Source organism: Podarcis cretensis (assembly GCF_951804945.1).
Source record: "Podarcis cretensis genome assembly, chromosome: 5".
Taxonomy (NCBI): Eukaryota; Metazoa; Chordata; class Lepidosauria; order Squamata; family Lacertidae; genus Podarcis; species Podarcis cretensis.
Window position 1 is genome coordinate 42295201 of NC_137174.1, and position 12500 is coordinate 42307700.

General features: G+C 41.0%; 1 protein-coding gene across 23 annotated transcripts in view; it reads left to right on the plus strand.

Moving 5' to 3' along the window:
* The window catches only part of EBF3 (EBF transcription factor 3), a gene marked incomplete at its 3' end in the record, with an annotated part of 669366 nt that overhangs the window by 128468 nt on the left and 528398 nt on the right, over positions 1-12500 (plus strand). For 16 of the 23 annotated variants that reach the window (XM_079977373.1, XM_079977384.1, XM_079977391.1 and 13 more), the window contains 2 exons: positions 7836-7917; positions 11262-11406. In XM_079977373.1, the coding sequence (XP_079833499.1) occupies positions 7836-7917; positions 11262-11406 (227 nt within the window). The remainder of the gene's footprint in view (positions 1-7835; positions 7918-11261; positions 11407-12500) is intronic. The other 7 variants (XM_079977395.1, XM_079977374.1, XM_079977393.1 and 4 more) reach the window with 1 other exon arrangement.

A 12500-nucleotide genomic window follows, 5' to 3' on the forward strand; every position in this document is an offset into this window, starting at 1 on the left:
ACACTGAAATCCAGCATTCCTTAGTCCTACACATAGTATTCAAACAACAGTACATCTTCCCCACCTCTCGTGGGCTGGCCGAGTGTGCCAGGTGGGAGGAGCCATCCACCTGTTAATCACATGATGCCACATTTCTTAAAAGTATCTCATCTGCAGTTATACTATAAAAGGTTGCGAGAACATCTGTCAAAGGCTGCCTTGTATTCCATTCAGGCAGAATATGTCAACTGCTTGTGTGTGTTTTTGTTTTGTTTTAAAAAACAACCCACTAAAACAAACATTATTCTACAAAATAATGGAATGTCACACAGAGATCTCAATACAAAAAGTAGAATGCCCAGCAGCTCACTGAGTCACAGAAATTTGAACTCTGGTTTCTTTCTTTTACTTTCAGTCTCCATAATTCTGGATAAGAGCTGGGTGGCGGGGTGGGGTTGACCCCACTGTAGATGTGGTAATCTTAATTGTATTAGTTTTTAAGGTGCCACAGGAGTCCTGGACGGTTTATACTTTCCTAAAACTCATGTAGCCATGGCAGTGGATTTGCTGGTGGTGGGACAAGGCAGCAACAAGGTCAAGAGGGCACCAGGTTGGCAGTGGCATCTTCTCCAGATTTAACAACATTGTCTGTCATCTTCTGTTGTGGAGCTGGGGGAAGAATAGTATTTCCAGACCTTAGAATTGAAATAATTTGGCACTTTTTATTTTCAAACACCCCTGCCACTGTTTCTCTGAGCATGTGTTTTGTTTATTCCTTCTTTGAACTCACAAAGACCTAAAATAGTTCCTCTGATTAATTTAACCTCCCTCCCAGTTAATATATCCTGCAACTCATATTCTGCTCCAAATTAATTCCACTTCAATTACCCCCATTCATCATTACGCCCCCATCACCTCTAAATAATTTCCTATTAAATTAATATCTCCAAATTAATATCCCATTCATAAGGTGATCTAAGGGCTTTAAAGAAAAACGCCCTTCTTTGTAGTCACTTTAAAACCCAAGCCTAAGCAGGTAGTGTGATTACCTGTACTTACAACATTTGTATCACTGCTACCAGCTACAGGAAAACAAAAAGGTAGCCATCATAAAGACAAGCCTGAGGAAGACTAGATGCTTCCCACATCTCTCTGCAACTCTACTGACCCTTCTCCCCTCTGTGTCTTTGCAACAGCTAGCAGCTCCCATGCTTTATACCACTGCCTCCCCATATGTTCTCCCTCCTCTTCACTCTGGCTTGTCGGAGGTATGCAGGAGCCAGCGTCCTATTGGGTTATGACAGCAACAAGAACTTTTACTCTGTAAGAAGGAGAGTAGAGAACCATGTGGGCACCTGGGAACAGGTCTGTGGGCACTGCAGAACTAGAGGAATATCCCCTATCTTGAAAGGATGACTGTGATCATGCATATAAATTGCTTTGAACATTTAAAATTCACTATAAACATGTTAAATATTCTCTTGTTTTAGTCCAACTCGGTTCACCAGTGCTTCCTGCTGCTTACTTCAGTCCACATGTAACAATTTAATCAATATCAGATCCAGCATTTGCCTTCACAGCCACATTTTTCCTTTACCTTCTCTTGCTCACAGCAACAGGAGGCAGAGGGTGATGGGAAAGGGCAGGGGTAGCCAGCATGGTGCCCTCTATATGTTGCTGGACAACAAGTCCCACTAGCCTCAACCAAGTGGCCTGTGGTCAGTGATGAGGAGTTGTAGCCCAACCTTCTGAAGGCACCACACTGGCTACCATTGGGCTAGGAATCATATTGTTTTAAGCTGCTCCTTGCAAACCAAAGAATAGTGGGCAGTGAGTTCTTATTTCTCCCATAGGAAATATGCTGTTGCAAAACACTCAAGGGGGTGGATTTTGAAGCCCGAAGCTGCAATGGAAGAGCTTGTACTTTGAGACTTTGGATATAGAACTGCAAACTGTGACACTGCCAAAACCTTAGCCCAAATTTAATAGGTGCATTGTTTTACTCTTTCTCCTGTCCTAATAACCACTCTAGCTGAACCCTTGCAAACTAAATCTACCTAACGATGCCCTTCATAATTCAGATCCTATCAATGACTGTCCTTATATTGCCCTCCATGCCAGCTTGGTAATCTTCTTGTGCCCTGCTCAGAGTGAAATGAGAACTATTGAGGGGACAAACTGGACCTTCACATCAATTACCCTGAGGCTGTGGATTGAACTTCCCACTGAAGTTGCAATTCACCCTTTTTATTGAACTTCTGGAGGGACTGTGAAGCAGATCTCTTCTGTTTGACCTCTGGTTCAGCTGGTTGGTTGATATGCTTTTTCTGCTGTGTTCCTCCCCCCACCCCATTTTTTGGAAGTTTGTTAGATTCACTTTTGTTTGTGCATTGCCTTGAGAAGAGCCAGTGCTGTTTTTCTGGGGTTACTCAAGGGTATGCAGTACCAACACCTCTCATTGTTGTTGTTAAAAGGTGCGGCACTTACTGTAACAACTTCGTTGTGATGACAAGCACCCATTTTTCTAGCAAAAAAGCGCTGTGTAGAACAGCTAACAGATTGTTTTAATAAATAAACAATAATAAATACTAACAGATGAATAATTCATTATCATCATTATCATTGTAACAGTTCTACAGGACTTAGCCTAAAATTCTAAGGTTAAGCAACAGGTGAACAGGTAACTAAGAAGAGACTCAACCCTGGATTTGAATGGTATAGGGGAAATATATTTACCTTTACCTTTCCATAGTCATAGTGTATGGGAATTCGGGTGGGAAATTGGGATTAGGGGAAGTGTACCTCAGGCTGCAGGACGCAGGTGGCGCTGTGGGTTAAAGCCTCAGCGCCTAGGACTTGCCGATCGAAAGGTCGGCGGTTCGAATCCCTGCGGCGGGGTGCGCTCCCGCTGCTCGGTCCCAGCGCCTGCCAACCTAGCAGTTCGAAAGCACCTCCGGGTGCAAGTAGATAAATAGGGACCGCTTACCAGCGGGAAGGTAAACGGCGTTTCCGTGTGCGGCTCTGGCTCGCCAGAGCAGCGATGTCACGCTGGCCACGTGACCCGGAAGTGTCTCCGGACAGCGCTGGCCCCTGGCCTCTTAAGTGAGATGGGCGCACAACCCCAGAGTCTGTCAAGACTGGCCCGTACGGGCAGGGGTACCTTTACCTTTTTACCTTTACCTCAGGCTGCACATCCCTAGACCCTAATTTAACTCTTCCTTCCAGGATATTTTAAGCTGTTAGGGGCTTTGCCCCAGGCACAGCTTAAAGAGTCCTTTGAGGGATGATTAATTAGGATCAAAGAAAGTGCTTTTCCTAGAATAAATATCTCCTTCCCCAACATTATTTTAGCTTAAAATTGGACTGAACAAAATTTTCAAGTATTGCATTTGTTTTCTCATGACAGCAAGTTCAATTCAGAATCCACCAAACCATATTCCAGTGTAGTTGCTATTACGTGGAATCTAACGTGAACAGTGTGTGTGTGTGTGTGTGTGTGTGTGTGTGTAGACAGGAGATGGGTCCTTCCCAAGGTGAATAGGTCAGATTGTAGTACCTGAGAAGGAATTTGATAATAGTTTTCAGATACACTGAGTGATGCTTTGTAAATTTTAGAAAAGGTTAAAAAGAGTGAGCTAAGATATTTAAGCTGGAGGATAGACACCTATGAACTGGAGTGGAGCACTTGGAAGTGGCTGTCTAGATTTATGGTGGCATCTCCATCACTCAGGGTCTTTAAGAGTATGTTGCACAAGCATTAGCTTGGATAAAGCAAATATTTTGATTACATGACACCTTGAAGAGTTGCCATCTACATGTCTAAAGGTATCTACCGGTGGAGATGTCTGTTGGTAGGATGCCTCTTGTTTCAAGCATCAGGGTACAGTTGGCAAACCCTTGACATTCCTTTTAGCTCTGTATTTTTTCTTAGTCAATTTGAGTCCAAAACCTCAATGTTTTAGACCACTGCTTCTTGATGGAGCTTTATATATACCTGGGAGGGGCTACTGCTGGGTCATTTGGGGTGAGGGACTCACACTGGGATAGCCTTGGCTCAGCTGGGAATGCTGGAGCAACTTAACCCAAACTTTCACATCCCAGCAGATATTGGGTTTGCATTGCACTGTAATAGTAAACGTTAACCATATCTGCTCAGAAGTAAGTTCTATTGGTCTTGCTGGGGTATACTACCCAGTATGTGGAGTTAGAATTGCAGTCTTAGCCTAAGAAGAGTTTAATGAAATACATTTCATGTCCCTCCCCTTTCTCTATTGTTTCCTCTGAACTCTTCCAAGCAAAGAGTTGTGCTCTTATACCTTGTGATGTGCCTTGGTGGTTAATAATAATAATAATAATAATAATAATAATTTATTAATACTATTCTGGTTATTGGAATACTTTTGAAGAAGAAGTAGACTGTGTAATATGTTTTGCCCATGTTAACTGTATCAGAAACAAGGATTCTTCTTAACTGTTGAAAATACCGGGGGGGGGGGGGACAGTCTGCAATTCTATTTTCTCACCAGTTATAACTACTGCTAACTACTACTAACAAAAGAAAAGTCTCCATTTTTTGTGCATATAAGGTTGGTGAAGGCATACTTTTCAAGCTTCGTTGTCCAAGCTTGCCCAGAACCCCATTAAATTGAAGGGCCAGATTTAACTAACCCATTGTGCTGGCAGAAGCCAGCTGAAGGAATCCTACTAGCACAGGGGTCTGCAACCTTTAAGACAAAAAGAGCCACTTGGACCCGTTTCCGAAGAAAAAAAAACTGGGAGCCGCAAAACTCGTCATTATAAAAATAACTTTTTTGTCATTTTTTAATTATTTCTTTGTTTGACCCCTCAGAATTACTCCTCCTCATAGAAATAAACGTTAAATTAACAAGTTACCTTTTTGTGTGTGTGTGTTCTTCACTCCCCTTCAAAACAGTGACCAGTGTACATGCCCCCTTTCAATGCAGTGACCAGCGTACATGCCCCTTACAATGTAGCAGGCGGGCGGGCGGGAAGGTGACATCGGGACGGTGCGTGACTAACGCACGCACCGTCCCCATGCGACGTCACAGCCAGTACAGCGCCCGCCACAGTGGGGAGTGTCGGGGCGCACAATGCGCCTCCTCCCCTTGCTAGTATCCGCCCCAGAGCCGCGGCAAAGGTGTAAAAGAGCCACATGCGGCTCCGGAGCCGCGGGTTGCTGACCCCTGTACTAGCACAATGAGGCTTTTCTACCCCTTCCCCCAATCCACTCTGCAGGGTCAGAACTGCATGCAGGGAGAGGCAAGGGGATATTGTTCCATCTGGCAAGCAGAAAAGCACACGCTGATGGTACAATCATATTAGTGCAATGTTGAATTTCACCCTGAGTCTTATTGGTGACCTTAAATTTGTAGTGCATCAAATGATATCTCTTGTTTCTCTGGTTTTTTTCCTAGCTGTGTTAAGCCAAGTTCTTGCCCTCCTGCGTGGAGGCTGGGAAGTGGAGGTGCATAGCTATGCCTAAGCCTTTATCCATGGGAAAGGAAATGTACAGAATAGTAGGGGGAACTATGTTGCACTGCAGCCTCTAACTACCACTAATACAAATGAAGTCACTGGCCTGCAGGTCAGTGGTGCAGCATCCAGGCTGCAAGAGTAATAGGTAAGGGCTCAGGAAGAAAGTGAACTTTACCCACTGATGTGCTTCTTCCCATTACTTGCTACTCATTGGTGGTGCAGGTGATGCAGTCTGATACTGATTGCATGGCCCAAAGACCTCTGTTTTGCCCATGGCTATAAGTAGCTGTTGGATATCAGTAGTCCATGTGTATGTAAGGTGTCTAGGTTGCTGGGTGCTTCAGAGTGATTAGATGAGGTTGTGCTCTGGATGTCATGTTCTGAGCCTCTCCTTGCATGGGACTTCCCGCCATGGTAGTATTCAGCCTGTTGTACATTCCCAGTTGCCAGTGGGTTTGCATACACACCACTGGCATAATTAAGATTATAGCAGGTCTCTGCCAACCATATATGCCGCTTACAGAATTACTGTTTGAAATAATTGTGTGAATGAGGGGTGTAATCTTTGAGGGAGGAGATTCATCTTTGGAGGGCTGAATTTCTAAAAATAAAACAAAATGGTATTCCCACCTTAAATATGCAAGGTGGCCAAGGTTTTCTTTTCAGTTTTTCAACAAGAGACATTACTGACGCTTCAAGGGCTGACCCAAATTTCCAGCGTAGAGTGCCTCTGGAAGCAACGCTACCTTGTGACATAGTAATGTTCCCAAAGATATTCCATTCCAAGAATGCAGCCAGGGCAGCCATGGTGCTGCTTGAAGTTATGGCAGGGGTTTCTTCTTGTTGTTGTTAAAGAAGGAAAAAAGAAAAGGGTGGGGAGACCTTGCTCACCTCTTACATATAAGAGTTTCCTATATGGCATGGCTGAAATGCCCAGTTTGTGTCTTCAATTTTTATCTTTTGATGCACTAAACATTTAAAAGCTGAAACAGAAAAGGTGCAACTGATGAAAACTTTTTTTACTGTACAACCTGCTATTTATTTCATGGTGTTTTGTGGATCTTGGTGTCCCGCTCTGACCATGAGTGGGGTACAGAGACATGATGATGGATGCCAGTCCAGTCGTATGTAGGGAGAAGCTAGGGTTGCAGTACCTTGCATAGCTCCAAGCACACAACTTACTTCACCAACACCTGGAACTCAATGGAGGCCTAATACCCATTTCAAGCGCCATCCCCTTCCCAAAGAGTGGAGAAACTTAAAGGGGTAGTCCTTGTGGCTAGGAACCAGCATTGTGTCACCCTTTCATCAGCTCCTGCCTTGTGTGTTGCCTATACAGGTGAGCAGGCACTGAGAAGCATGGGACACCTGGTGTAAAGGGGACTGGATCTTCAGGGGAATCTGGCTCACAGGGTGCTGCCTCTAGGAGATCCAATTCTGAGGCCTCTGGTTCAAGGAGCTCCTAGATGACAGGCTCAGACTCAGTGCTGGGGCATCTCCCTGGCCTACCATCAGTATCTCCTTGGCTGGCACCACTGATTTTCATGATCCAATTTGTTTTTCTTCCTCCTGTGTGTCAAAATCAGTACTGCTGCTCAGGGTCAGGGTCATGAGTCATGACAATTGAGCCTTCTCCACCAAGGATACTGGACTGAATAGCTATCAAGGGTTCTTCACCCTTTAAAAAACAGTGAGCAGCTATACTATTAGGCAAAGTCTAAATGTTGTTGGAATAAGATAAGATTATCTTTCCCACGTGCTTTCAAGTGTACAGTTGGAAAAAATATACAAGGGTTTTTAAACCCCGATATATAAGAAATTATAAATTGTAAGTCATTATAGCAGTTATGGGGGGGGCATGCATTAGTCACACATTTGATTTCCGTGTCTGTCTTTGTATTAAACAGCATCCTGGTCCTACACACAGTTATTTGAAAGTAAATTTTGCTGAGTTCAATTGGATTATTTCCAAATAAATAGGCATGGAATTTCAGATTGAGACTGCAATCCTAAACATTCTTACTAGGGAGTAAATGCTATTGAACACAGTGGAATTTACTTCTGTGTAATCATGCATAAGAGCACACTATAAATGTGGCCGATTGATCTGCACTGTTCACTTAAGTATCTGGCCCAAAATATCTATTCTCTTCTCAAGACTGGAAGATGCGATTGTTCAAGGGCATGCTGCTGTTGGTATGAGCTTCAGTTTATAGATGAAATAAATAAAACAATAAAAATGGCATTCTGTTTTTGGCAACACTCCACTTGTAATTTTTGGTATAGAATCTGCTGCATACTTTCAAATCCATCCTGTATCTTTGACATCCCTAACAAATTTTAATTTTGTATTTTTGTAGATTTTTTCTAAAGTTTTTCCTCAAGTGCAATCAGAACTGTTTGAAGAATGCAGGCAACCCACGAGATATGCGAAGATTCCAGGTACAGATTTCAAAAAGAGCTAAGGCTTGCAAGTACTTGCGCAGAAGAAGCATTATGCAGTTGATTTAAGGAGACTCTATCGTTTCTCCCTAATTGTTACGAACATTGGCCAAATTTAATTGCATGTTGTATTTTCAGTTCTTTGTGACCTCCGCAAGTCAGATCTCCCAACCTTCCAGACCACTCAGTAAAGCAACAAGAGCACCCGCCTCTCTCATTTCCATTGTAACAGTAGCTGCCCCTCTTCTGGTTATCTGACCTAATCTGAGATGTCCCACCACCACCAAGAACATGTGTAGTAATCCCAAAGGGCAGGGCAGTACCTCTTGCTGGCCAATAGTTCAGGTTTTAAGCTCTGATGTGCACAGAGACAATTTGTATATGTTTTGCACAGATTAACCACCAAGAACTTGAAAACATCTAAGGATTATTTTTTTAAAAAATCCTTATGTAGTGGAGTAGTTATACTGTTCAGGAAAGTTTTGTTACATGTCAAATACCATTGTTTTACTTTGTTGGGGTGGGGTGGGGCAGCTAATGTTCCTGGAATTTATTGGGTTTTGGCTCAATCTTTATGGTTTTCATGATATAAAAGTCAATTTTCTTAATAAGAGTTATTTTCTATTTGTTTCTTGTTGCAGTTTTATATAAAAAAAAACTACTGTAGGTAACTCAAAACCAATATAGAAAACTTTCTGTTTTAACAGATTGTTGTTGTTTTAACTGGGAATAGTTATGGAGCAATATAACATTTTAGATTAGAAACATTTCAGTCAGAGAGATGGTTCTGAGAAGAGTAACTTACTATTAAAGTAATGTAACGTGGGTTTCTTTGCATAGCCAACCCAATCAAATGATGCTAGCCAAGTTGGGGAGAGAAAAACAACTCTTCAGAATAATTGCACCAAGCTTCAATTTTTCATGCAGCTCAGGTTCATGTGGATTGATAATATTGATCCATCTGAACAGAGCATAAGGTAAAACCTGCAATGAGTGGAAATATCCCTCATGTCTCACCAGTGACTAAATGAAGCATCAGCCATGACTAGTTTTGTGGTTGGCAATGTAGCCAGTAGGAAGTCACTAGGAAGACTTCCCTGGGTTTCCTTAACTAAGCTACCTACTTCTTAGAAGAGTTAAGTGGATTTAACAGTATGTCAGGTCTTGAACAATATTTTCAACTTGTTTTACTATCTCAGCACTTTTCTTTAGGTGCGCTGCAGGAATGAGCCAATAAAACAAAGGAGAGAGCATATGTACTTTTGCTGAACCATAGAATTTTCCTTTTGTGATTACTGACCTATATATCAGTGACGGAACAAAACGTGTTTTATATATTAAATACAATTTTATCTGTTTTTGGAAAACATACTGTGGCCTAGCAACGGGAGGAAGGAACCCCAACTTCCCTTAGAATTGCTCTTTAATGTGCTTTACGATACCCTGTTTCTAAAAGCATTATATGTACATAGGACTGGGGGATGTCAGTCACCTCTATAATTCATTAAAAGTGAAAAGCAACTAGCCTAGTAATGTGACTGCAGGGACTGGAATTTGGGATACTGGAGGCAAAGTCCAACTTTATGAATCTCCCATAATGGATGTCCTGGAGAAGCAATACAGTCTGACTCTTCGGAGAAAACAGTGCAGGCTGCAGAATCACAGACTTCTAGAGAAACACCCTCAGGCTTCTCTCAAGGGGAACACAGATGGCTGGCTCAGAGGAGGCAGAATATACAGGAGAAGGTGCTGTAATAGCTGATAGCTAATTACAGCATGTGGAAAAAAACAGGATCAAAGGTGATCTAAAACATAGAAAATAGGAAAGAATTTACATCTGATGCCTTGGACCCACTGGGAAAGGGAAAGTGTCCTGTGTTTTCATTTATAGTAAGTTGTCGTAGGATACACCTTTTTCCATTTCTCCCCTCCCAACAGAAATTAAAAGGTTGGTCCTTTTAATATGCTGTAGCACCATTCTCTGTTGTTTTTAAACTAAAAGCAAAAGGTTGTATTGAATTGTTTCACTGCTGATGGAAGGCTCTTTGATTCAGTAAAGGCTTCCACAAGCTGAAATGCGATTCACAAATTCTCCCTTTCTCCTCAAGTCCCCTTCAACATCTATCATGATTTTTGCTGATTTCCTTCTCCCTTTGCAGTCCCTTGCACCCCCTCAACATCAAATATCATCTCCCCCTTTCTGCTAACAAAAACCTCTGCTGGATCAAATTGCTTTCCATCAATGGAGGGACACAACTGGATACAGCCAAAAATGTAGAGCAATTGCTCCACTGGGAAGGGCAGGACAAACATGAGTAACAGTACAAGAGTTGTTTAAATAAAGTTAGAGAATCTGAACCTTTCATAATAAATTTATAAATTTGGCTGCCAAATCTGGCCATATTGTATTATGGTAATAAACACTGCCTACTGAAAGTAACTTACATATGTACCTCAAAATACAATAAGTAAAGACTTTTCATCCATTGATAATTACAGTAGGATTTCTAGAATGCAACTCACAATTCTATGGGCTAGAATTTCTTAATGCCAAGGATGTGCATTTTTGTAACTGTTCCTTAAAAAAAACTTACTAAGTCTGACATCTCTTCTATGGCAAGACTCTAAACTTGGAAACAAGTACAGAAAGCTTTCAGTTAAAAATAAAGAAGGAATTTTCATTGGCAAAGCAGGGTCAGTGAGTGTCCGACTAAACTTGAGAATGGATACTTTTCATGAATTGAAAGCACTTTTAGTATTCATATTAAACTTGGTCTTTTCAGATGCAAAAAAGTTCATTATCAGACATTAAATGTAATTGTGAAAGTGACCTAGAGATCATTTCTGGAGAGAAAACAGAAAGTTACATATAGTTACTGATTTATTAAGCAAAATATTTTTTCCCTTCTGACTTGGAGTGCTCACAATTCTTCATTTGAAGACAGTCTCAAGTGTACAAATTTTAATTGGATAAACTATCTAATCAATATATCAACAGATCAATCAAAACAGTAGCTTTTAAAATGAGTGGTTAGAGGGGTGTTTCTGAAACTAATGGCTAGAAGAATATTTTCCCTGAATTGAATTCATTTGTTAGCATAATAGGAGATTAAACTCTAATTAGTGCAGCGGGTGTTGAGGAGGAGGAAAAAAACTGTGAGCTGAAAAATCTCTACTGATAGCCAAAAAGGAGTGAATGCATCTATGAATAAATCTATGTACAGAGAAAAGGAACAGATTATATGTTTCCACTTTGTTGTTTAAACTTATTGTAGCAGCTGCACTACATTTTCTGACTATATGCTTCAAAAAAGAAATGTGCTTCTTTTCTTTTTCTCCCCCAGGTTGTTGTATCAACAACAGTCAATGTGGACGGCCATGTTCTGGCTGTCTCAGACAACATGTTTGTACACAACAACTCCAAACATGGAAGGCGGGCTCGCCGCCTTGACCCCTCAGAAGGTACGGCCCCTTCTTATCTGGAAAATGGTAGGCACACATTTACATGTCGTTTTTTATTTGCAATGCTTTTTTGCACCATATTTTGTGTTGCTACACGACTACATTTTACTTTTTACATTATATACTTCTCTTCTTGATCATCCTATTAAAATACAGTACATTAGCATTTCTGATTGCACATCAAGGAGAAGATTGTCTCTCCTGCATTTGCTTCCAACTTTATTTCCTTTCTTTAACATGTAACATACAGCCATTCTTCTCGTTCTTTTCTGTTTATTTGCTTACAGCTTTTTCTTGCTGTTTCAGTTCGATTTGCTTTTACTTTGGCTTGTCATAATCTTCAGTCCAGAAATACATTCACAGATTGTGTATGTAAGTTTAAATGGGTCCTAAAAACATGACCAAATCTGTAAAGAATTTACTATGTGAGGTCAATTTCCTGTTCCTGGGTCCTACTGCAACAGATTAAGGCACTACTGAGGTCTTGAATAAGGAAAAATGTTGTGCTTTCTTTCAATCAGATTCAGAAAAACCACCAGCCTCTATATGTTACATATGAAAGCATGTAATGAACTATATCTATTTAGTATCTACTTAAGGCCAAATGTCAAACCCAGCTACACACATGAAAGAATGATTGATGCTCTCCATCTCTGTTTATGTGCCACTATAAATGTATACAGTAATGGATACATTTCTAACAATGTAAAGCAACTTCAGAGCATATTTATTAATGCATTTATTTGCCACTTTCCCAAAACACATACAGCCCTCAAAGTAGCTGACAGGCATTAAAAATGACATGATAATAAGTACATTAGAATAGATAACAACAGTACAGTACATAAAATCCTACTAAAACCTAAAAAGCAACCAAGACAGGGATAATCAAATGCTCGCATGAAAACAGCTATGTTTATAGGCCTTCAAAAAACTGAAAGAGAAAGGGCAAAGTGAGCTACACAGAACGGGAATTCCAGAGCATAGGAATTGCAATCCGTATCTTCTTCATAGTGAAATACAAATTCAAAACTGATTCTGAAAATGCCTGTTAGGAAGAACCTTGATGTGGAAACTACTCGTTTAAGAAAACTGCTTGTGGAATGAATTAATATCTGTCA